Source organism: Marmota marmota, unplaced genomic scaffold, assembly GCF_001458135.2.
Source record: "Marmota marmota marmota unplaced genomic scaffold, marMar, whole genome shotgun sequence".
Classification (NCBI taxonomy): domain Eukaryota; kingdom Metazoa; phylum Chordata; class Mammalia; order Rodentia; family Sciuridae; genus Marmota; species Marmota marmota.
Genome location: NW_026000229.1, coordinates 39,787,128 through 39,814,752, shown reverse-complemented (window position 1 = coordinate 39,814,752; position 27,625 = coordinate 39,787,128). Strand labels below are relative to the sequence as shown.

Here is a 27,625-nt window from a genome sequence, read left to right as displayed (position 1 = left end):
TAATCACAAGTGTTTAAAAAGTAGAGAACCTTTTCTGACTGTGGGACTGTGGACAGAAAGAGAAGTTACTACAGAAGGCTCATAGAGAAGCAGTATACCTGGCTTGGAAGCAAGAGGGAAGCCAAGGGCCAAAGAATGTGGATGGCTTGTAGGAGCTGTTTTGCTTATAGAACCTCTTGAAAGGGATGCAGTGATACAAATGCCTTGATTTTACCTCAGTGAAACTGTCTGGACTTCCAGTTTCACAGTTATATAAATTTGTAGTGTTTAAGGTACTAACTTAGTGGCGGAATTTATAGTGGCAATAAAAAACTAATATATGCACGGTATGCTTATTTTATCTCAGTTTGCTAGTTTTTTTTTTTTTTTCTTCTTCTTTTTTTGGGGTTCGGGGTTTTGAAACCAGGGCTTTGCATGTGAGGTAAGCACTCTACCAACTGAGCTATGTCCCCAGCCCCTTGTTGTTTAATCATCATTTATGGAAATTTCTGCATAGATATGAGTTTAATAAAGTTGAATTATCTTATATTTTAATGCATTCTGAAACTCTCTATTTGTGAGTTTAATAAAGTTGAATTATCTTATATTTTAATGCATTCTGAAACTCTCTATTTGTCTATTTTGTATTTATGTTGGTTTTCTTTCTGTAAAATTATTTTTAAATTTTCTGATTTTTATATTCTAATGGTTTTAAGCTCTTCTTTTCTCTGTTCTGATTTCTTGTTGACAGTGAATTCTACTAATAGTTCTTCTGACCCAGACATGGAGAACTTCAATATGAAATCATAGTATCATTGCCGATAACCAAGGAATAATAGTAGTGGTACTAGAAGGCAGGGGACGTACAAAGTCATTAGAGTGTTGAACTACTTTTTAACAGTGGATAATACTGACAATCAGTACCTAGAATGGCTGATTCTAAAGGGATAGTTTGAATATCTTTTATTTAACCTTCATGTTTTAGTTTTTATTCCCCCCGGCCCCCTTTCTGGAAAACTTACCAGATGTAAGTGCCTCCATCCTGTAAGCAGTTTTGGAAGACTTAGAAAGTGGATTATTTAATTCTTAACCATGGTTAGTGATTCTTCTTTAAACTAAAAAGTCCTGAGAAAGGGACTGCCTCCTGGGTTTGTTATGGACAACCATATAAAATGACACAAATTTAGACAGTGTCAGAATACAAGTACTATACCAACATAAAGTTGGCTTAACAAATTAAGTCATTGGAACATTATTTGGCATCTATGAGCCAGGTATAATGCTAACCATTTTACATGCATATCGTCATTAACTTCCTTATAACACTATAATAGCTAATCTTATTTTATAGAACTGGCAATGGGAGACACACAGCTTATGTAATCCAAATGTGCTACTTGGGGTAGTTACTACACAGGAAATATTTGCTCCAGTTTTTAAAGTTACTGATGCTAAAGGTGTAATTTAGACTTTTTGTTTCTAACCAATTCATTCCTTAATTTTCTTATCTGTAAGATAGGAAAATGACTTTTTCATTTAGAGTTGATTCAGCAAAGTTCTTTTAGTTCTTCTATGAAAGATCTTTCAAAACACAAATTGTACTCCTGTGTTTATTGCCATTCCTTGTTTTCTTTATTGTAGTAAAATAGATGACTAACCTGAGTATAATATGCAAGGCCTCATTCAGTAAACTAACTGCTGTCTCACTTTCCTTTTCTTGCTTATGTTCATGATTACCTTTTAAATTTAGTTTTGGTCCTTAGCATGACATAGTTGTGTCACACTCCATGAAGTGTCCTGTTTTATAAACTGATACTCAAAATAAACACAAATCAAATGTGAATACTCCTATATTCTCATTATTTATTTTATCTTTGCCCATGAGATGAAGAGTCTCTACAGGAAAGGGACCTTGACTTTTCCATTTTGTTTATGTATGTAGCATATAAATAAGTGCCTATTATTTAACTGAATAAACAAATGAGTAGTGACATGGTTATCTTCTGAATATCTGCAGTCTATATAGTTTGCAAAGCAAGTACTTATATTGTGAAGTGTTATATCATCTTAAATTACTTCTATTAAATACTTATCTTCTAAACTCAGTCTCTGTGATAATGTTTACTGTATGGATGGTATTTGCTTAAAATGTACTATAGAAAGCAAAGGATATTTTGACATTATATGGAAAAAATAGCATAAATTTTTGTGCTGAATAGGATTCTTCTCAATTGTGGTATGTGAGAGGGTTGTTTTAGTACTGTTGTAGTTAGAAATTGAAAATAGTTATGTTTATCTCCTTGCATAGATTGCTTTCATATCCTCAAGAAGGTTTTCCCTTATATTTTATATTAGTTTTCTGTTGCTGCTGAAATAAATTAACACAAACTTCAGGGGCTTGAAACAATAGAAATTGATTACACTATAGTTTGGAGGCCAGAAATCCAAATGGATCTTATTGGTCTAAAATCAAGGTGTTAATAAGGTATATTGTGGAGAAGAGAGACAAAAGTAGGGAAATAACTTGTTTTAGAAATGTTAAGCTTAAGAACAGTCATCCATTGTATTATAAACTATCAGCAGGAAACTAAAATGTATCTGAACTTAGGAAACAGATCTGAGCAAGAACCAGAGCAGTACAAGTCATTTTGTTTGTTTTTTGTAGTAGTAGTACTTAAAATTGGTTTGCTAGGGTAATCTTTTATGCTATTGAAATTGTGATGAAAACTACGTACTGACTTCTCTAGGAAAATACATATATGTCTAAGAACTCACATTTGAATACAATTTTGGGGATTCACAGTCCCTTCCAAGAGGTGAACAAATGTGAGATTGACTTGGGTCTTGAAAAGTAAGATTGCTCTATAATGGGCTTTTTAGGTCCTTTGATTTATGGCTTTATCAAGATAACATTTCCTTGCAAGTTAGTTAACTTGAGTGTGAGTTAAGTGGAGTCATAGCATTCTCTCAAGTCATAAAATTATTACACTTTGTAAAGAACAAATATATATTTTAAATGGTTCAAAAATAAAACCGATATATGATCAATTACAATTCTGTACAAGTCAATTTTGTATATGGTGATTGATAACTTTTTCCAGTTACTTAGTTGAATGAACTGATAGGTGATAGAACCTTAATTTATAAACACCATGGGCAGTTATTTTTTTTTTTTACCTCATAGTAACAAAATCAAACTTATGGTTAATTAATTATTATAAGTTCATGAAAGTATTCAGTGCATTATGCTACCACATATACAAGTCTGCAGTACAGTACATATAGTAGCTATGTTATCTGGCTTTGAATATATTCTGGTTTCCCTATGGTGAGCAAGTGGGAGAAAATGAAAAGGTGGGAACTTTTGGTAGTCATCAGAAAATGAGAAGAATAAGAATCAGTATTAAAACTGTTCAAGTATTCGGTGTACCAAGACATGTCCCAATATGTTATAAGAGTCTGTATATTTTCTAAGGAATTTAATTATTCAACATTCTGTTTTAAACTTGGTCTTTTCAAACGTTTTCTTCTACTTTTCCAGCAGTTGGGAGGGGTCATAGAATAGGCTCAGTAATCACAAAGCAAGAAGGATTTGCAAGGGAGAAAAGAAACTGAAAAAGAAGGTCACTTTAGACCAAAGATACAGTATTTTAACCAGTTAAAACTCTGCAGTGGAAAAATCCAGCATTCCTGTCCTCCAGAAGTTGCACCATCTTGGAAGCAGAGAACAACCTTTAACCAGTGAACCTGCTGGTGACTTGATCCCTCCAGAACTGTGTGAAATAAATTTCTGTTCTTTGTAAATTACTCAGTCTGGTGTTTTATTATAGATTAAAACAGTAGTTTGATTCCTCTACTACATGTGAAAGGATATATTTAGAATAATTGTTTAAATAAAATCAGGGATTAGAAGTTTAGGTACAATTTAGATTTTAAATTAGAAGAAACTAAGCATCTTTTAAGAGCTTCTTCATTTGCCTTAGAATTGAAGCTATCTCCCCAAAGTGATTATTTATGTAGTAATGTTTCCACAGTCTCAAGATGCATACCATGTTTATTTGTAGTAGTAGTACTTGTTCCATCCTACCCTAGAAGAAAGAATATAGTTTGATATCTACACCAAGTTAGCCCTTATGCCTCTTCTCACCACTTCTCTGTGTTGAAGGTTTTCAGTAATTGGGCCCAAATAAGAATCTGATGAGAGCAATGGAGAATTATGGTTTTCCATGTAAATTTTATTGTTTCCTTACTCTTTCCTGGCTTTGAGTTACCACATGGCAACTTTTTCTATTTTAAATGTTTTGTAGACATAATAATAATGATGATAATAATAGTTAATCTTATATTAAATATATGAAAAGATGCTCAACATTATGCATTATCAGGGAAATGAAAAATTTAAACCACAGTAGGATACATCACAATGAGTGAAATTTTAAAAACTGAAAACCCTAAATATTAGCAAGGACACAGAACACATGAAACCACCATACATTATTAATGGAATATATAACAGTACAACCACATAGGAAAACTTTCAGTTTTCTGTATAAACTTGTATCTATCTTATGATCCATTAATTCAATTTCTAGGTAATTATCTAAGAAAAATGAAAACATCTCCACAAAAAGACTTGTACAAAAGCTTTATTCACAAAGCCAGCAACAAGGAAAAGTCCATAAGCTCATCTGTGTAAGAAAGAATAAAGAAAAAATTATGATATATTTATTCAACTGAGAATGACTTGGTAAAAAGAAAAATGAACTTCTGATACACAAAACAACATGAGAAAAAGATGTCATATAAAAAGAATGTATGTTGGTCAGTTTTTTGATGCTGTGACCAAAAGACACAGAACAATTTGGAGAAAGAAAAGTTTATTTGGGGTTCATGGTTTCAGAGATTCAGTCCATGGCCAGCCCACTCCATTGCTTTGGCAGAGCATCATGATAGAAGGGCATAATGGAGGAAAGCAGCTCAGTTCAGGGCAGCCAGGAAGCAGAGAGGGAGCTCTAGGAGTCAGGGAAAACAGCATAATCCCAAGGGTACACACCCAGTGGCGTACTTCCTCCAGTACACCTCACCTACTTGTAGTTATCACCCAATAATCTATTTTGATGATTAAACCCATCAAATGGTTTAATCCACAGCTCTCACATTTTACCCCTGAAAATTCCTGCATTGTCTAACATGAGTTTTTTTGGGTGAATGCCTCACATCCAAACCCTAACAGGGTATAGAAGTGATAATTATGTTTGATTCCATTTAATAACAGCTCAGAATAGGTTGAACTAATTGGTATACAAGAAGTCAAAACAATGGTTACTTACTTGGCAGAAAGGAGACATAAAGGAATTTTCTAAAGTGATAAAAATGCCTTCCTTATATCTTGATTATTAGGTTGTTCTACATGTCTTAGTCTGTTTGGGCTACCATAACAAAATACCATGTGTATAAGCTACTTATAGCTTATACACAATAGAAATTTCTCAGTTATAGAGGGTAGGAAGTTCAAGATGAAGGTATCAACAGATTTGGTGTCCAGTGAAGACCTACTTTTGATTCTTGAATCGTACCTTCTAGCCATTACTACATGGTGGAAAGAAAGAGGTAGCTTTGGGGGGGTTTCTTTTACAATGATTATAACCTAATGATGAGGGCATTACCTTCGTGATCTAATCACCTGCCCCCGTCCCCCGCCACCTCTGATACCATTACTTTAAGGGTTAGGGATTTCACCATACAAATTTGTGGACTATAGCTGAGATTCAGATAGGACTATCTGTGTGTGTGTGTGTGTGTGTGTGTACACATATACATATATACATTTGCTAGCATTTAGTAACTCTAAATTCTGTATTTAAATTGATGCATGTTATTGTATGTAAAGTATACTTCAAATAAATATATAAAGTTTTTGGTTTTTTTTTTTTTAAAGCAAGGGGAAGCTTTCAGACAGTGACAACAGACAACTTAGTGCAGTGACATGCTAAAAAGCACAGAACCGTTACATAGGCCCTCAATTGATATTCATAATAACCAAGACATGTTTAAGTTACATTCAATATAATTTTCTAAGAAGTCAGCAAGGTGTACTGCTCTTAGGATTCTATTACTATGTATTATATTAAAAGTTTCAGAACTAAAAGTCTTAGATGTCGGTTTTGTAGAACATTTAGTACGTTAAACATATTTTCTAGATTTTATGTAAAGATCTTTGTTAACATTGGGAAATGATTCTGAGATGGAACTAGACTGCAGTCTCTTAAGATAGTCTGCCAGAAAGAAATCATGAAAGCTTTCTACACACCAATTTGCTTACTAACTATATTAATATTTATATATTTATTCTGCATATAATTTGTGTAAATTATTTAGATTTCCATTTGTTAGGAAAAAAATGTGACATGTAAGCCTAAGCATGTTTGTTTTAACATTTCATGTATAGTGTATTCCAGAATGATTAAGAACTTAGAGATGCTACAGTTAAATGTGCTGAAATATTGCAGTAATTTGTCCTGGCTCTAATGCTGCAACAAATGGACACATAGAGAGAAGTTTGATGATAGCCAGTGTAGTTTGACAATATTTGTCTGTGGGCCTACTTCACGACCCCCTTTGTGAGGATCAAATATGCTTGGACTACTAAAATGATAAATTAAAATATGAGTGTTGTAGCCTTTTATTATAAGGTTAATATTCAAAATAAAGAATAACCTTTAAGTGTAGTTATTTTATGATTTTTTTTCAAGTACTTTTTTTTTCCTGTGGACTGTCATAGAAATAGTAAACCTGTCAGTCTGCACATGTTAACTATTTGTGACCTTTGGATTCTTAAAACTGACAGCCCGGCTGATTTTTGTTTATGGAAAAGCTAATTCCCAATCTTTGCTTCTATTTTAGTAATAGTTATGCACGAGTGCGAGCTGTGGTGATGACCCGAGATGACTCAAGTGGTGGATGGTTACCCCTTGGAGGGAGTGGACTAAGCAGCGTCACTGTCTTCAAAGTCCCTCATCAGGAAGAGAATGGCTGTGCTGACTTTTTTATCCGTGGAGAGCGACTCAGGGACAAAATGGTAATGAATAAAGTATCTATCACTATAAGTTTAGGATATGTTCTACAAAGTGGATTATCTATTTAAATTTATGATTAGTATATTACTTACAAGAATTATTTTTTCTTGTGACTCTGATTGTGTTCCTGGAGCTATTTTTCTGTTAAAGAGAGTGAAATATGACAGTTTTCAGAACTGGATCTGACATACACATTGGATGTGTGTGCTGCTTTTCTGTTTAAGCTTAGTGCAAGAATATTAATGAATAGCCCAATCATATATAAAAAGCTGAGTGATATAGTATCATTTATGCATAAAGGAAAAGGAGAGCATAAACAACCAAAATGAAAAGTGCTTGAAATTTTTAAGACCCTTGAAAGTAACTAGAATTCCCTTTAAATATACATTTGTGAACCAGTTTATGAGGCTGTTTAACTTATGTGTTGTATTTGTGGAAGTGTGGGTGTTTTTTTTTTTTTTTTAATATTTATTTTTTGGCAGATACAACACCTTTTGTTTGTATGTGGTGCTGAGGATCGAACCCAGGCCACACACATGCCAGGCGAGCGCGCTACCGCTTGAGCTACGTCCCCAGCCCCTGGAAGTGTGTTTTAATAAACAATTCTTTATCCAAATAATTCTTTCATACATGAACATTTTGAATGCAACCTTCTTTTATTTGGGGGTTTTGGTTTCTTGAGTTGTTTAACTTATCTGTGACCCCGTCACATGGAGAGTTAAAGGGAGAGTTACCTTAAATCATCTTGAAAGTGTTTTAACTCCAATGTTTTACAATTTTAAAATTTACTTCTGTTACACACACAGTGTATCTCAATTAACGAGTGGCATTTGGTGTTGTAGAAAATCCAGTTGAAGTCAGAAGTGAATATAATAAATTTAACATGTTATCTTTTAAAAAGTTTAAATATTTAAGGTGCTTTTAGCCTTAGATGAAAAAATACGTGACACATGATAATACTTTTTAAAGCTTGAAGACATCTAAGAAAAGGCTTATAGTGACCTGTCTAGAGTATAATGTTTTTGGTATGAGCAAAGATAACTGGAAATGTTGCTGAAAAATAAGTTGTAGATTTTAGAAATTGAGCAAAATAAGATCTAAGGTGTGTTTTTTTTTTTTTTAATGAAACTTTAAAATAATAGAAATAGAAAAAAGTCAAAAATGGAGTAAGAGTTGGGGGAGAAAACTTGCTAGGAAAATCATAAGAACAAGGAAAAGATGACTTAGATGTAAAATAGAAAATAAATTAGTAAAACAGAATTTGGGGTATATTAACAGAGATGAACAGTTTATTTTAGAATAATTAAAGGATCAAATCTATATTAACTTAGAGTGAGGCTGGTCAAAGATAACTCAGATTAATGGATTCAGTGATGGTTCAGAATGTGGCTTTTACATAAAGCTAATAAAAATAAACATGGGATTCAGAAAGAACATAAATCTATTCCCTGTGAATAGGGCTTAAGAGGGAGGGAGAAATACACTTAATCTTCTCCTAGAGTATGGAATCATGATATGTTAGCAAGAAAATAGGCTCTTCTGCTAAAAGTACTGACCAGAAATCAGAACACCTGTTGTTTCACCTAGTTAATTCTCCTTGAGGAACCCTGTTATTTGTAAAACAGATAATAAACATCTCAGAGTCAACATAAAGGAAAAAATGGAGGGTTGCCATATTTCTTACAGGGATTAGCTATAGTAAAGCATTCTAGGTTGTGGGGACTTATTTGATCAAAGGCAGAGGTAGTAACATGGCAATCAATTGAAAACAGCAGTGTTGCAGAGTCGGACGAGAAATGAGATGGTAGCATTGAAATAAGCAGATAATTGGCCTCCTCTGCTGAGTGATAGACTTCCAGCACTATTTCTGAAGAACCCAGTGATGAATTAGAAGTATACATACTTTCACAATCATTAATTGGTATTTTTATTGATTAGTGTTTTTCTAGTCTCTCTTTCTGGATTTTGCTTTTTTTCTTTCTTTTTTCTTTTTTTTTTAGGAAGTACACTGTAACTACCAGGTTCTTCCCAAATTAATGATAGCTTTCTTTTAAAAGCTTTCTCAGTAATAAAACAGTCCATTTTCATAGTTTTTCCTATGTAATAATTCATTATATAAAAACAGACAAAAATGATTCTGTACCCATTTGCCTCTTGGTTATATAATTACATGTGAACTTCTTGCCCCAGTGCTCCATGAATAATTTTGTAACCTTTAAGAAATAATAGATAAACAATAAAGGAAAGTGCACATAGTTATTTGTTGGCTAAAAAGACATACTAGATAATATTTTAAAGGATGTTTGTAAGTTAGAATACTAGTAACCATAGTGAAGAAGAAAGAACTTTTCTCAATGATGAGACAAACAGTGCTATTGCAGAAGACTTTTCCAACCTTTGATTTACAATTATATGTACTAAAAATAATTCTTCTTATTATTTCCTAGAGGGTTATATTATACAATTGGTCCTTGGAATCACAGTTTCTGCATTTGCAGATTCAACCAACTGAGGAATAAAAAAAATTTTTTTAAATACTGAAAATATATACTTTTTTCCTAGTCATTATTCCCTATACAACAGAGTATAAAACTACTTTCATAGCATTTGCAATTGTACTAAGTATCATAAGTAATCTAGAGATAATTTAAACTGTATGAGAGGATGTGTGTAGATTGTGGGCAAATACTACACCTTTTTATGTAAGGGCCTTGGGCATCCTCACCTTTTGGTATCTGCTGGGGCCTGGGTGGGGGTTCTGGAACCAACCTCCTTAAATACTGAGGGACAGCTGTATTCATTTTTTTTTTTTTTTTAAATAATAGAGCCAGTACAAATAAAAAGCAGGCTGCCCAGGAATTTTTTCTAAGAAGGCATCATTCTATGTTGAGTCATTACTCATTCACTCACTCATGCATTTTCTTACTAGAAGTAATCAAAAATTATTTCCTATGATATTTACATATAACTTACTCTCTTTTATGATGCCTGTAGAGGAAGAGGTTATTTTCTAGGTTGTCCTTATGATCCTTCTCTAAATTAGAGTTTGCCAGTGCATTTCACCTTTACTGGATTAAAGTAATCAGAACATCCAGACTGATTGCCTTAGTTTTTTTTTTTTTTTTTTTCCCAGTGTGTTCTTGAGGAGAAAAGTATTGGAAAGCACTGAATAATTGTCTTTCATGCTTTAATTTTGATTGACAAAGACTTTGAAAGAAACACCAGGCTTGGTTGTTATAGCATAAGAAAGTAAATGTACTGTCTTTCTTATAGATACTCCGGGATAGAATGGTCCTCTTTGTAGGAAAGATTTGCAGAATCTCTTTTTTGAGTATGAGTTGCATTCTCCATTTCCTTCTAAATTTGTTCAACCTTGATTTCTTTATTTAATAAAAGTTATTGTTATTTTAGACAACATTTTGTGAGATGCAAACTGAACTTTGACTCAACATGTAACTTAAAAGGAGCTGTACATTCTCATGATAGAAATTTTCTTACATTTAATTTTCATTAGATACAGCTTGTTCTTTAAGTACAACACTCTTATAGATATTTTGTTAAAATATTTACCATTTATACAGGTTGTTATTTGGCCATTTTTGGCTAATTGTATATAGTATGGAAATATAAAATACTAAATTATAATGTACCTTTAGATTCTTTATAGTTACCTAAATTAACTTCAATAGTAGCCTATTAAATTTGCTAAAATATTTATTACTGCCAAACAGTGTTTCATTACCATAGGAATCTAAAATAGCTATTCTTAAGTTTACATATTAGACAAATACTGTAAATTTACTCATATAATTAAAGTAATGCTTTAAAAAGCATACCTGCTAAGAGATGACAGAAGACAGGAGAGGATAAATAAATCAGTAGGATGATCTTAAACAAAACTGAATTACTTAAGATGCTCTGTGAAAGCAAGAATAAACAGGGTTAAACCTAGTGTGACAAAGCTAATTTTGAAACGGAAAAAGGGAAAACAAGAAGCATTTCTAGTTTAGGAAGTTGCCACGGAGAGTAAGGAATTATTTTTAGGATTAGTAAATTATTAGGTTGTGAATAAAAAGTTGTTTATAAAACTCAGAGTTTCCTCTTGTTTAAAAAAAAAAAAAAAAACAACCACAGCTTTCGCTGGGGTGCACACCTGTAATTCCATCAACTCATGAAGCCGAAGCAGAAGGGTCCCAAGTTCAAGGTTCAGCAATTTAGCAAGCTCCTAAGATACTTAGTAAGACCTTGTCTCCAAAAAAAATACAAGGAATGGGGATGTACCTCGGTGGTAAATTGCCCTTGGATTCAATCCCAAGTACCTAAATAAATAGAACACTTTTTTTCAAAATGGAGTTTCTTGCCGGTTACTAGAGACTAAAATAAAATTGGAATGATTGTTTTCTAGGAAGAAAAATAAAGCATTTATAATATAGCAGTAGCTCTATTAAAAATAAAACTCATCCCCTTTCTGTCACAAGAAAGTCTCAGAAGACCAGGGAAACATCTTTTTGCCTTGGGTTGAACCTACACAAGTTCAAAACAGGAATTTCCTGCTAAGCTTTTCCACTATGCCTGTGTGAATTATTCTATTGTGAAACTTCAGTCCTGCAGAATTTTTTATCCATTAAAAACTAGTTGCCTTAACTAGCATTTCTTAGGATTCAGCCTTCCTAACAGTTTTTTTTTTTTCTCCTGAAAGATATGTTCTGATATCTAGAATACCACAGTTAGGTAAAGGGTGGGTAGAGGTGGTACAGAATTGTCATTATTCCTCATTGCTCTTTCCGGCTACTACTGTCACCTGCATACATAAATCTCTTTATTGTTACTCGGTACCATTCCAATCACCATCCTCTAGCTTTCATTCTCATCCACTGACATTAGTAATTGTTTCTCATAAGTAACTTTTCTACACCTGCACCTCATCATCAGTCTTTGCTACTATTCTTTGCAGTCTCTTGACCTTCTGGTCTTTATTTCAGGAGGCTACTTTCCTAGATCTGGTGGTTACTGACAACTGTTCCATTTGAGGAATTTTGTAGTTTCCTGTCATTTTCTTTTTATTCTTCTCTTCAATTTCATGCCTTTTTCTATTACTTTGTCTCCTATTTTCTCCTGTTAACACTAGATTCCCTCTGACTTCGGTATCTTTTATTATTATTATTATTATTTATTTATTTATTTTCATTACAATTCTTTTAATTTTTTTCTGCAATCTCATAAACTACTCTTATTCATATCTTAATAGATGATTTGTTGCCAAGTTTTTTCCTTTATGCTAAAGAAATTTCATATTCCCTTTTACTACTCCCTTTTTAAAGGTGAGTCAATCATTCATGTAACAAAAGTTGAACAGCTACTGTGTGTCAGATACTCTTGTAGGCATTGGGAATATGCAAATGAATACAGGCAGAAATTTCTATTCTTAAGTAGAGCATATATTCTATGAGGGTTAAATAAATCAGTAAAATAAATAATATGCTAGATAGTGCTGGGGGAAGGGAATATAGGGAGTTTTTTGGGGGAGGAGGATTGGTTAATATTTAGGTACAGCATCCAAGGAGGGCCTTCCTGAGAAAGTAGATAACATTTGTTTGAAGATGATTTACATTATGAATAACACCTTCTGTTTTAGTTTGTATGTCCAGATTTCCAAATCTTGACCATTCTTAAAAGTAAAATGAATTTATACTCTTTAAGTTTTTATGCCACATTATATAAAATCTTAGCCTTTTTTCCCTCAGTGGATTATTTGCTTTTTTACTATCGAATTTTGAGAGTTCATTATATATTCTAGATACTAGTCCTTTGTGGGAATATGTGGCTTGCAAAAGTTCTTTTTTTTCCCCAGCCAGTAGCTTGCCTCTTCATTCTTTTAACTTGTGGCATGAAATTGTGCAAGAGCAATAGTGGTAAACCTAGGAATTACCAGCGATTCTCCATTTGTTCAAGCAGGTCTTTATTTTTGGTTTTATTTAATCTTTTCCATCTCTCCCTCTCTCATAGCCTACTTGTGCTGCTGCAATTAAGCCTCCCAGTTTTCATTGCTCCTTTTAGCCTCTTGGTCATTTACCATAAGGAACTTTTTAAAGCTTGGGTCTAATATTTCTTTAGTATTTCCTAATAATTTCCTAGAGACAAGCCCATTTTCTTATCTCAACACAAAAAATAGGTTTATGAGCTTGTCCTTACATCATTTGTCTTCAACTGCCTTTTTCTCAAGGAAAAATTTTTGGTATTGCCTTACTGATTTGTTCATGGGTCATCAAAAGTACCATGCATTGAACTTAAGAAAAATGTCCTTTCTTCTTTTCCATTAATAAATATGGAACTATAAAGATAGTATATTATGAGGAATTTATGTAGAGTAGATAATGTTCCTAGATAGCTCACTAGTTCTCAGTAAACAACAGTGACAGCAAACAATTTTCTTTTTTACGGAAAAAAATGAAAAAATAGGAAAATTGGGAAGAGAAAGTATTTGGGCAAACCAGTTTTGCTGTAGATAATTGGAATTGGGAGAATTGTTAATCGTAATTTTCTACCAATCCAAAATTACCTGTTCAATTCAGGGTCAATCCAAATTGAAAAGATAATGAATTGTGCTATTAATATATTTTTCTATAATCATGATTTTTTTAAAAATTTTCTCCCAGCAGTTCTTCTACAACCATTTATTCTTTAACTTTACCAGTATTTCTTTAAGAGGGGAAAAACATCCTCCCCCTCTTGTATATTTGTGATAACTGGTTTTCAAAAATAAAGATTTAGAATATTTGCCAGTTTATCTTCCTGGTTGCTTTTATTTTCTCAGACAACCTCAGCTTAATTCTTTCACTTTCCTTCAATCTACTGTTTACTGTTTTTCACATTTCTTTTCTTTCTTTTTTTTTTTAAAGAGAGAGAGAGAACTTTAATATTTATTTTTTAGTTTTTCGGCGGACACAACATCTTTGTTTGTATGTGATGCTGAGGATCGAACCCGGGCCGCACACATGCCAGGCGAGCACGCTACTGCTTGAGCCACATCCCCAGCTGTTTTTCATATTTCATCTTTACTGTTCAGTTATTTGTTTTTAATTAATATAATTCCATTCTTTAGTTATTAACATATATTGGTTTGTATTGATGTTTACTGTTTTGTTCTGTCAAGTTCCTCAGTATTATCTTGGCTTCATCTTTCTCTCATACCTGTTTGTGATATATTTCTGTTACAGTCTAATTAGTTAAACTGTTACAATCTCCTTAATAGTTAAATTAAGTTCCACACTTTGACCTCAAATTATTGCATTACATGTTAGCCTTCCCTTTCACTACTTTTGTTGTATTAGAATCTAAATTACAATTTGAATCTACCAGTCTTTTAGTTGCTCATTCAATATTATTCCTTATTAAAAAATCAGCTGCTGTTGGAGAAACTTCAGTGTGCTGGGTTTCCTGTATAGACTGTATAGTCTGTCCAGGCTCCCGTAACAAAACATAGATTGGATAGCTTAAACAGAAACTTAATCTTACAGATCTGTAGGCTGGCGAGTCAAAGATAAAGTTATTGACCAATTCTGTTTCTGGTGAGGGCTCTGCCTAGATTGCACACTGTCTCCTTATTGTGTCCTCACATGGCCTAAAGTGAATTGCTCTGATATTTCTTTTATTACAAGGTCACCAATCTTATATGATTATGCGCCCACCTCTGTGATCTGATTTATCACCTTTTCACAAGTCTTAACTCCAGAAAAAGCCACAAGTGGGGTGGGGTATGTGGCAATGGGTGTCCAGGGTCAACATACAACATTTCAGGGGCCTAATTATTATAACTTTTATATAGAGTTTAGTATCTGCTAATAGTAGTTACTCCTTCATTAATTGTCTTTAGCTCTTTTGAGATGCTGTATTTGTTTGCTTATTCTATTCTTTCAGAATGCTATAAACAGTTTTTTAAATTTTTTTGGTCCCCCATGGGTACATTCATTTAAATTTTTCATAGCTACATAAGAAATTGGGGAGCTATTGTAAATGATCTCTCTGTCATCTTTTCTGGTATCGGATATCTTTAAAAGCTCTTCCTGTATCTTTTATTTATGGTACTCACTAGAATTTTCAGAATAATGTTAGATAATATTGATGATTGAGGACTTCTATCTTTGTGAATCTAAAGGAATTTATAGTATTATGTGAAGAAATCTGATGTTGGTTATTTTGAGATATCCTTTATCATGAATGGAAATGTCCTTATAGTCCCCACCAGAATTTCATACAGATTTTTATGAAATCTGGTTTTATAAATGTTCCACAGACTTCTAAAATTGATATTTTTATTGAGGAAATTGTAGATTATAAATGTCTTGTGAAAGAATAATATAAAGAGATCCTGTGTACCCTCTAACCAGTTTTTTGAATGGTAATATTTTTTATAACTATTATAACATTTCAACCAGGATATTCATTGTTGATACCATCTACCATATTTAGATTTTTCATTTTACTATTTTTTTTAGTGTATTATACAGTTTTATCATTTGTCAACTCTCACAGACAAGATAAAAACAGTCTAGTGACTGTAAGAACTCCTCCCTTGTTACTGTTCTAACCATGTCCATTTCCCTCTTAGACTGGCAACCCCTAATCTGTTTTCTTGATTATTTCTATAATTTATCATTTCAAAGATGTTATAAAAGTGAAATCATAAGTATGCAGTCTTTCAGGATTGGCGTTTTTCTTTCAGCATAATTCACCGAGGTTTCATGAAGGTTGAATGTCAAGAGTTTTTCCATTTTTTGTTGAGTTGTATTCTATCATATGTATATACCACAGTTTGTTTAGCCATTGAAAGACATCTAGGCTGTTTTCATTAAGGGGCTATTTTACAGATAAGGCTACTATAAGTAATGAAGAGTGTAGTTGCTAGGCTATATGGTAGTTGCACGTTTAGTTTTATAAGAAAATGCCAAACTTCTGTTCAGAGTGGCTTGCCATAATACATTGCCACCAACATGTATGAGCAAGTAACTGTCCTAAGGTTCTTTCAACATTTTTGTTTCTTCAATGCAAGATATTATAGCATCAGCTGAATAATTTCTTAGTCTTTCATGACATAGACATATGTAAGAATACTGGACAATTGTTTTGTAGAAAGTTTGGACTTGCCTAACATTTCCCCACAATTAGCTTCATTCACATTAAAGCATCCTTGCCCAGAATGTCCTCTATCTTGTGCCACTAAGTAAAGGAGCAAACAAAAGAATCATGTTTAAAAGACAAAAGAATTAGTATGAGAAAGTTCTCTTTGTAAATGATTGTCATACATGGACTAAAATAGGAATCCATGTGATTCGTATCCATAGCTGAACAGGAAAACAAATGAGGTAGAAGAAATTCTTCATTCTTCCTTTTTGTATAATGGGTCTTTTTGGGGTGGGGGAGGGATTGTTATTGGTTTTGTAATTTATATTTCTTATCTTTGTTTCTTTGAATTTATTATATTTAACATTTTACATTTGACATTGAGTTCTTTTGTTTTCAGATTTTCTTTTTTTCTATTCTTAAATTTTTACTTTATAGATTTCCTTTAAAATTCTGGCTTAGTTATGTACTTTTCTTTTTAATTTATCTTTTCATTTTGTATTTGTGGTTCTGGGGATAAAACTTAAGGCCTCACACATGCTAAGCTACTCACTGAGCTACAACCTCGCCCCCATATGTTTATATGTGGTTATTGCATTATCTGTTGATGATAAGAGTTTTCTAATTTTCATGCTGATTTCCTTGGTTTTTTTCTTTGGAAATTGGTAGAAATTTTTTCAAAAAAACAGATTATTTTAAACTAGTTTTGATCTGTGTGCTATTTAGAGAATATAGACTGTATGATAACAATTCTTCTTTCAAGACATGTTGTGAGGACATGACTAATTTATTCAAATATTTCATGTATTTTTGATGAATATTTTTAAGGCATTTATTTTATGCAGGTTTCTATGTGTCACTAGATCAAATTTTTAATGCTGATGTTTAAATATTCTTTATCTTTCCTAATTTTGTGTCTATTTCATCTACCAGTTATTGAGACAGATATTTAAATATTTTACAGTGATTATATATTTGTCAGTTTATTATGGGTCTCATGGAAAATCTGTGGAAGCATTTATCTATTAAGTAAACTGAACTTTTACGTTTCATTGTACTTTTTAATTAAAGAATCCATTTTGTTTGGTTATCATTCAACATTTTTCACTTTTACTTGATATTAGTGATGTCAAATTAGTTTCCAGGTGTACAATTTTTTAGAACCCTGTAGCCATGGGTGTGCACATACAGTTCAGTTTTATTCTTCAATTTGCAATGTATTCTGATTTTTTTTTTTGAAATATTTTTTTGGTTGTTGATGGACCTTTATTTTTTATTTATTTATATGTGGTGCTGAGAATTGAACCCAGTGCCTCACACATGGTAGGCAAGTGCTCTAGCACTGAGCCATGCCCCCAGCCCTGTATTTTGATTTTTATTGTTTGCATAATATGCGTATGCTCTTGCCTCTTATGTGTTTAGTTGTTTATTTTAATGAGAACTAAGTCCAAGTGAGTGCTTATTGTAGTTTGGAAACTAAATATTAGTAGTGTTTCATTTACTGTCTTTTTTGAATGGAAGTAAAATTGTGTGAGTGTGTATGGGTTTGATTGTTGAGTATTTCATCTTTTATATGGTTTAGTCACACAAAAATAATGTGTTAAAATATGTGCCATAATTATAAAAATAATACTATTTTCCTTCTTCTCTTTTGTGTTAGCTAAACTATTATTATGTGAGAATCACTGCCATTGTTGCTTCTGTTATTTTTTTAATTTTTAAAATCCTAGCTCAGAACACAGCACTAAACACAATTTTTTTACTAATAACTAGTAAAAAAAAAAAGTACTTTTTACAGTATAATTTCATATTTAATAAAAATCATAGTATCTTTCATAAAAGGTAGTACTTTTTATATCTAGAAAACTGAAGTTCGTAATATGAGGCAAGTCTGAGATATTAAGTCAGTTTGGGTTATTGAATAAATTTAATTTGAATTTGGAATTTTTATTTCAAAAAACAAAATGATTTTTCATTTGATTCAAAGATACTTCAGAAAGCTACAGTAAAATTGTTTTGTTACCAACTACACTGCTTCTTGGATAATATTATTTGTAAACATGTAATTAATTGTAGGTAGTGACTATAATAAAGTACATATTTCTTTAAAAATATATATTTAATTTTACTTTCCTCTCCCAAATTATTATGTTGTTGTTAGTGAAACAAAAATGCACTTGTGTCCATTTTTGGGTTGGTCTATTTTGAAAACTTCTGGCAAACAGTACAGTAATTTTATGATGGGAGCTTTGCTCTATATTTCCCAAAATAGAACACATCTTTAGAAGATTTAGTTTAATGACCACAGTCCCCCACCCCCCTTATCCCCCTTTTTTCCTTTTATAAATTCTTACCCTGGAATTTCTTTCAAATGAAGGGAAAACTTTGCACATTAAAATATTTTCATTGCTTTTAGAATTGATTAACTTAAGCTCTTCAGAATCTATTCACATAAGCTCTTTGAAGTATGGAGTATCTATACTTACCATTCAGAAACTTTCCTGTACTGTACTCAAAAAATATTTCCCCTACAAATCACGACTCCCAGCCTCTCATATCTACTAACTTATCATTGACAAGTGGTATTACCTAGTGACCAACATCATCATCACTACTAGTATTTATTGATAGTTGACTATGAAAGGCATTATTTTGAATAATTCGCATATTACATTAATTAATTCTCAGAAGTGAGCTGATTAATAATTGGTGAAGACTAGCTGGGACCCAATTGGTTTTAGCTATTGAGCCCACAAACTTAACTAACAACTATAGCAAACTCCTCTCAACTATACCAATTCTCCATCCTTGGAATCCTGTCCCTTCTATTTTTCATAGCTGAATCATTTTATTTTGACACTTTTTACTCATAGATCCATTCTCATTAACCATCTTTTTTCTCCCTCTATCTTAACCTGGTAGTATAGGAGGAAGCCTTTTTTTTCTGTCCCTTTAACAAATTAGATTTTAATAGATTTTTGCTGAGTAGTTTTCATTTTGTCTTGAATTCCAGAGTTTACTTATTTATCTATATTTTTCATAGTTAGCATATATTTAACCTTTAGCTAGGATTACAACATATGCCACAATTTCAATTTAACATAATTTCTGAAATACTACTACTCCTACTATTTATAAATGAATATAGTAAAAACATTGCAGCATTCCCTGATGTAATAGTATATTTCTTGGATTCCAGAACTGATTTAATTATCAATTGTATCATTATTATTGTTTCAAAATGTTTGTTTGTTTTGGTACTGGGGATTTAACCCCAAAGTGCTTTACCACTGAGCAACATCCCTATCCCTTTTTATTTTGAGACAGGGTCTTGCTAAGTTGCTAAGGCTGGCTTTGAACTCATCATCCTTCTGCTTGGCCTCCCAAGTCATTGGAATTACAGGCATGTACCACCACCATGCCCAGCAAAATGTTTGTGTAATAAATCTGTGTTAAAATGCCTTAACAAAAAACTAATTCATAAAAGTCATGGATATATGTCTATTCTTTTCTAATACATGTAGAGTCATCAAAGTATAGTTAGCAGAACTGTTGAGGAAGTTTCATTACATTGCTTATAAACAGTCACTTTCTTGGTTATTTATTCTGGAATTAATAAAACTTACTATCAAGAATCATTATAGTTAGTGACATGCTGATAAAGATTTAACAGTTATGGTTGGAGCTGTACCTCAGTGACAAAGTGCTTGCCTAGCATATATGAGGCACTGGATTCAATCCTCAGCACCACATAAAAATAAACAAACAAAGGCATTCTGTTCATTTACAACTACAAAAGAAAAAAATTTTAACAGCTTTGAAGATGGAACAAAAGCAGTGATTTCTAGCATTTGCATAATTGCACATTGGTTGATTTCTGTCAGTATAACCTCACTAAATACATCATTGAATTCAGCATTGGAAAGAAATTAGCAGTAGTACAGCTTATGTAATTTTTTCACCATGTAGATAGGAGAGAGATAAACTACTGTTTCAAGAACATATGTAATTGTAAAATGCAGTAAATAATTAGGAAAATATGAATTTTAAGTATTTATTACTCTGGTTTTGGTGTAACTTATTTAATTGTAAGGATATATAATTTAGTTTTTAATAATGACCAGCAAAGTTCCTAAAAAATTAACATTTGGCTCTCAGAAGCCAGTATTAGTAGGCTCTAGCATACCAGTGGTTGTGTTGAACCTAAATCATTCCTAAAGTATCAGAGGTTCTTAATTAATATGATCCATAGGTGAGTTTCAAGGGGAGTACATAAAACCTGACCAATTTCTAGAAAAACAGTGTGCATTTTTCTGAGGAGGAATATTTGTTGAGTACTTAATGTATGGTTGCTACTGTATTATAAAAACAGAATATAGTGATGATCAAATGTGGCAGTCTCTGCCCTTACTCAGCTTTTAGATTAATGGCATTGATTAGTCACTCCATTTAAAAAATTATAAATACGGGATGGGGACATAGCTTAGTTGGTAAAGTGCTTGCCCTGGGTTCAATCCCCAGCACCACACACACAAAACAAAATTATAAATACATATAGGAAAGTACACCAGAGACCTTATCAGACCATATCCAATCTAGGGATCAAAAAAGACATTACCTGGGAGGTTAAATGTAAGTTGTTTATTTGAGTTTTAATTTCTGTTTTTGATACTGGAGATTGAACCCGGGGCACTCTTCTACTAAGCTACATCTCCAGCCCATTTTATTTTATTTTATTTTGAGACAGCATCTCTATAAGTTGCTGTGGCCCCAAACTTGAGATCCTCCTGCCTCAGCCTCTTGAGTCCCTGGGGATACAGATGTGCACCACTGTATTCAAACTCAAGAGTTAGTATCTTGAGTAGAATGTTTTTATAAGGTTAAGTTGAAGGAAGAGTTCCAGAGAGGGACTAGTACTGAGTGGGCACTAAAGGGTGTGAATGGTGGATGTAAGTGATGAGTGAACATAGATTTAGGAAGAGTGTGGGAATGAGAATGGAGCTTTACTCACGCAGGCCCTAGTAGTTCATGATAAGAATTTTGGCTTCAATCTTGAAAGCATTGAGAAGACTGAAGACATTGAAGCAAAGGAGAATTGTCTGATAAGGTTTATACTTGTTCTAAAAGTATTCTGCCTGCATATTAATAAAACTATCTGATCATTATGAGTACTATAAAAAATAAAATAGGATATGGGATCTAGGATTTATTTGGATTGTTTTTAATTCCTCCTGCTTTTTTATAGGATGTTCCCTAAAATATTTAAGATGTGTAGTTTTCGTTTTTGACTAACTAGGCTAATTGCAAGGATTACTACAAATTTAATTTTGTATAGTAATTATGATATCTAATGTTTATTATACTATGAATGTCATGGATATAAAAGGCTAAGAAAAGTGTTCCAGACTGAGAAAGATTGAAGACACATTACAAGTAAATGTAATCTGTCATCCTACAATGGATCCTACACTAGAAGTTTTTAAAAATGCTATAAAAGTTATTATTAGCACACTGGACAGAATTAGAGTATAGACTATAAATTAGATAAAAGTGTTGTCTCAGTTTTAAATTTTCTGAATATGATCAGTGTACAATGATTACATAAAAGAACAGCATTGCTTTTAGGAAATACACTCAAGTATTAAAGAGAATGGACATTATATATGTAAACTTTTTGAAATAGTTCAGAATAAAATAAATGCATGTTTATATAGAGATATTCAGAGAGAAAGAGAGATGGAATGCTAAAAGTAAATGTGATAAATTTGGGTAAAGGGCAGACATGAATTTCTATGTTATTCTTGTTACTTTTCTGTAAAATTTATATCATTTCAAAATAAAAGTGTTGGGGTGGGGGGAAATCAAACAAAGTCATATTGTTCCACACAGTTCCTGGAGCTTTTTATGTGAATGCTTATTAAGTAATTCCATAATATGAGGTATTTAATATTGCAATTCTTATTTTCAAGATGAAGAAATTATGGCTTTAAAAGATTAAGTAACCTACTTAATATGTATTCTGAGAAAGTGGCAAAGCAGGAATTTGATCTGCTGCTATGTCCATTAAATTCTCAAACAAAATATTAATGGATTTTTAAAGAATTTAGGGAGGTGCTTTTAAAGTTTCTGTTATCACCACTACCATCACCACCCCTGCCTCTTTCCCAAAAATAATTCCTGTTTTTTTTTTTAAATATGGGAGTATGTATATTCTTTAAAATGAGAGTATAATAAACATCCTGTTTACAAATTGCATGGTCTTTTTGATTCCCATCTTGAGCTTTTTTTTTTTTTTTTTTTGGTTCTGGAGATTGAACCCAAGGCCTTGTGCATGCAAGGCAAGCACTCTACCAACTGAGCTATATCCCCAGCCCCACCATCTTGAGCTTTTTATTGAATGATTTTGTGATATAAATTGAGATCAAGAGCTTATTACTTTTATGGAGATTCCTTGGAAATCTGGGAATGGAATCACCATTTGACCCAGCTGTCCCTCTCCTCTGTCTATACCCAAAGGACTTAAAATCAGTATACTACAGGGACACAGCCACATCAATGTTTATAGCAGCACAATTCACAATAGCTAAACTATGGAGCCAACCTAGATACCCTTCAGTAGATGAATGGATAAAAAAATGTAATATATACAGAATGGAATTTTACTTAGCAATAAAAGAGAATAAAATCATGGCATTTGCAGGAAAATGTATGTAACTGGAGAAGATAATGCTAAGTGAAGTTAGCCAATCCCCAAAAAACAAATGCCGAATGTTTTCTCTGATATAAGGAGGCTGATTTATAGTAGGGTAGGGAGGGAGCATGGAAGGAAAAGATGAACTCTAGATAGGGCATAGGGGTGGGAGGGAAAAGGAGTGAGCAGGGGGTCAGCAAGGATGGTGGAATGTGATAGACATTATTATCCAAAGTACATGTATGAAGACATGAATTGGTGCAAAAATACTTCATATACAACCAGAGATATGAAAAATTGTGCTGTATATGTGTAACAAGAATTGTAATGCATTCTGCTGTCATTTATTTTTTAAAAAATCAATAAAAAATAAAATCCTAAATTGAAATTAAAAATAGAATATTTATTATCTATTATTTATTTAAAAAGATAATTTTTCTCACCTTATTTTGTAACTAAGAGCTACCTTAGATACATTTGAAATACATATGTTAATGTTGGTATATGACTTTTGACAGGTGGTTTTGGAATGTATGCTTAAAAAAGACCTTATTTATAATAAGGTCACTCCAACATTTCACCACTGGAAGATTGATGACAAGAAATTTGGCCTTACCTTTCAAAGTCCTGCTGATGCTAGGGCTTTTGATAGAGGCATTAGAAGAGCCATCGAGGATATTTCTCAAGGTAGGTTTCCTTGATTATTTATCAGTTTATGTGTTAAATATACAGAGTAGGGGTCATCTTTCTTAAAAGTTAACCCACAGTAGTTCTTACCAGCTTTTACATTGTGTGATCAGGCCTGGAAATCTCACAATAGGTAAAGATGAAATAATGGACTCCTTAGCCAATTTTATATTTGTCAAATTATAGTCTCTACCAATTGCATTTGTTATTTGGCACATATCAGTAGCCTTCAGCTAAGACTAATGTTTTAAAATAAAGAGTTTGAAGAAGAGGGAACCAGTAAGATCTATCAAAATCCTAGGGAGATATTCTGCTGTATTTGTGGTCTGTCAAGGTGATTAATTTCTAAAGCATGTGGATTTTTTTAAATATATTTTTAAATTGTTGATAGACCTTTATTTTATTTATTTATATGCTGTGCTGAAAATCAAACCCAGGCCAGGCAAGTGCACTACCTCAAGGGCAAGTGCCATAGCCCCAGCCCTTTATTTTTTATTTATTTATTTTTATGTGGTGCTGAGGATCAAACCCAGTGCCTCACGTGTGCTAGGCAAGTGGTGCTACCACTGAGCTACAGTCCCAGCTCCTAAAATGTGGATTTTTAAGGAAGTATTTATTTTCATGTAAAACTGGCTTAATGCTTATTTAAACAAAAAGAAATCACATTAAAACTTTTACATAAAGGGAGAAATAACTGAGATATACATTTTTTCTAATTAGGAAGGAAAATATATTTATTAATAGAGATAACTTTCTATATAAAATAACTGAATCAAAACATGTAAGACCACATTATGATTTATATATTTTTAAAAGGGCATGTTACAGGGAAATTTGAAGAAATGAACTAATTTATGAGAAAAATAACAGACAGGAACATGTAAATGCTTAGTATAGATATTGTTTTCAAAATGCTACTTTAAAAAGATTAGAATTTGAAAAACAATGTAATTTCTACTTCAGGAAAATTACTGTGAAACATTAGTCATTTTCTCTCTATTACAAGACATTATAAATTCTGAAGAGGAAACATCTCTTTAGTAAGTAACTGGAAATTTATCTGTAGATGAAGGAACACCTTTTAACAACAGGATAAGAACCAGTGACCAATATCTAACTGGGTTGCCAGGCAGCCCAGAATAATTTCTGATCAGTCTTCTGAAGGGATTTAATGACACCAGTTAAAAATGAATACTAAAATCTAAGACAGAAATGCTATGCTTAATTAACTTTTACCTGTGTTCTTAGGATGCCCAGCATTGAAAAATGAAGCTGAAGGAGCTGATGACTTACAAGTAAGTACTTTGGCTTGAAAAGAATTTCTAAACATAAAAGATGTAGAGGAAATCACTAGATGTAGTACTAACTAACCTATAAATTATTTAAAAATATTCAAAGATGCTATATTTGTCTGTTTTTTTCAGAGAAATAGAACCAGTATGTGTAGAGGGAGAGTTTTTTTATTTTTATTTCTTTAAGGAGTTGGTACACAGGAGTGTGGTGGTTCAAAAGTTTGAAATCCACAGGGCAGGCAGGCGAGCATGCATACTGGAAATTGACATGGTGTGTCTTCATTTGGATTTCCAGGCAGATCTCAGTCCTTTTCAGCTGTTTAATGAGGCTACCAGCGCTAAGGGAAATCTCCTTGACTTCATGTCTACTGATTTAAATGTTAGTCGCATCTAAAAAACACCTTCATAGCAACATCTAGACTAAAATATGGGCACTGAGCATAGCCTGGCCAAACTAACACATATTATAGACACCCCATCCCCAGAAAAAAATGGGCAAGGTTCTTACATACAAAAATGCACAGAAGAGGAATTGCAGATTACTCATGAGCATATGGATACCATTGTGTTTGGACTAACTTATAATTAAAAGATAATATAAATTAAAGCAAATTAACAGTTTTAGTTGTCAAATGACTGAAGTTTTTTAAAAAATGATACTGCCCCATGATGCCCCACTGAAGAGAATGCAGATTGGTAAATTTTTTTCTAGAAAGCAGTTTGTCAGTATGTGTTTAAAAACCTCTACTTGTTCACATGTTGACATTTCTAATTTTTTAAACCTACAGAATCTATTTCTTTTGAAATCTCATAAGTTACTGGTGTCAATTGAAGAGTAACTTAAAAAAAGAAACATTTGTGTCTCTTTATCTAGGGAATCAGTTTGTAGCAATGTATATGAAGAAAACATACACAAAAATTTTTATACATGGATTTAATATTGTGTGTATATGTATTTAAATATTTGATGATTAAAAAAGTTAAGGCACTATCTAAATAATAGGATGGTGGGAATGGTTGAATAAGGTACATTTGTCATGCAACTATTAAAATTTTGTTATCAGTTTTCCTCATTACTTAGCCAAAATGTTAAAATGCTTTTGTTGTTTACCTTTAAGGTGGAATTCCAAGCAATTTAGCTTTCTTTTTAATGCTCTTCTGTGTTTTTCGTATTTGCTGCTAAAAGTATTAAATTTTTATAAGTTAAAATACCCAAATTCATACATATATGTCATATTGATATATTACTACTCGTTATTTTTATAAAATAGTTTTGACATAAAGACATGGCAAAATGTTTTATGTACACAGTTGCTCATTTTAATACTTGTAAAATCTGAAATATGAATGTTTGTTTTAGAAAATTTGAGACATATAGCACCACTTAAAGAGAAAGGAAAAAAAAAAAAGAAGCCAGACATGGTGGTATGTCCCAGCTATTTGGGAGGCTAAAGCAGGATAATCATGAGTTTAAGGCCAGCCTGGGCAATGTAGCAAGAACCTGTCAAGAAAAAAAGAAAGTTATAAATGTGCTACCATCCTTAAGTGGCCCTGGTTGACCTTGAGAGTGTGATCTTCCTGCCTCAACTTCCTAAGTCACTGGGATTATAAGTGTGTGCCATCGCACCTGTTTTTTTTTATTTTAATATCCTTCTGATTTGGTCTCACATAATTTCTATATTTAATTAACATTGTGTGGGGAAATAAATGCTGTGAGATAATTGTTTGTCAGACTTTATGCAAGTAGCAATTAATTTTGTAAAAAATATTTATTTTCAAAATCATGTTCCCTGATAGTATTATGTGTGTCAAGGTTTTGCCACAGAGTAAGAAAAGCAAAAGATATGAACCAGGAGAAGGTTATTATAGAGACATGCAAAGTAATAAAAAATTAGAATCAGAAAAGGGAAGCTGGTAAAGAGGGTTATGGTGTAGCAAAAGCAGTAAGAATAATTATTCTGTTTATCTCCATAAGATCCCTGCTTCATAGTACGCTAGTATCTCTAGTGCCCTCAGTCCAGTAATTTACACACAGACCACTAAAGGAGTCTCTATATCTTAGACACTAAAGTACTTGCTTAGTTTTCTTTTTCATAATAAAATAGAAGATAGGCATTATCCCTAGAGATACTAGCCTTTCATTTAAATGTCATTTCAGTAAGAACCATTTTTGTATCAAGTTTTAATTTGTTTTTTAAAAATACTGTGGTGGTGTTAAAGGAGAATCACAGATTTTTAATATTCTTCTTTTTAGTGGAATGTAATCCTCCCACCCCTTGAGTGTGTACTATTAGCGAGTTGTGTTGTTAACAAAGATAATTGTAGAAATGACAGCGTATGACTCCAGGGGTAGGTTATTGCTGCTTCTGTCTTTCTCATACACCACTATTTCTGGGAATGCCCACTTGCTATGTTATGGGGACATTCAAGCTACTCTATGTAGATGTCCATGGGGTGAGGAACTGAAGCCTTGGGACGGTGGCCACATTTACATTTGTCAGTCATCTTGGGAGCCGGTTGTTCATCTCCAGACAAAATCTTCAATGACAATAACTTGCCTGGTGTCCTGACTCAAACCTGGTGAGGAATCCTAAGCCAGAACCATCTAGTTAAGAATTTTTTTGTCGGGGGCAGGGATTGAACTCAGGGGCACTTAACCTCTGAGCCATATCCCCAGCCCTATTTTGTATATTATTTAGAGACAGGGTCTCACTGAGTTGGTTAGTACCTCGCCATTGCTGAGGCTGGCTTTGAACTCTAGATGCTCCTGCCTCAGCCTC

General features: G+C 32.7%; 1 protein-coding gene across 2 annotated transcripts in view; it reads left to right on the top strand.

Annotated features, from left to right (window-relative positions):
- The window catches only part of Spred1 (sprouty related EVH1 domain containing 1), an 86,285-nt gene that overhangs the window by 32,346 nt on the left and 26,314 nt on the right, over positions 1–27,625 (top strand). For both annotated transcript variants that reach the window (XM_048793115.1, XM_048793116.1), the window contains exons 2-4: positions 6,883–7,057; positions 23,385–23,553; positions 24,802–24,848. In XM_048793115.1, coding sequence (XP_048649072.1) covers positions 6,883–7,057; positions 23,385–23,553; positions 24,802–24,848 — 391 coding nt within the window. The remainder of the gene's footprint in view (positions 1–6,882; positions 7,058–23,384; positions 23,554–24,801; positions 24,849–27,625) is intronic.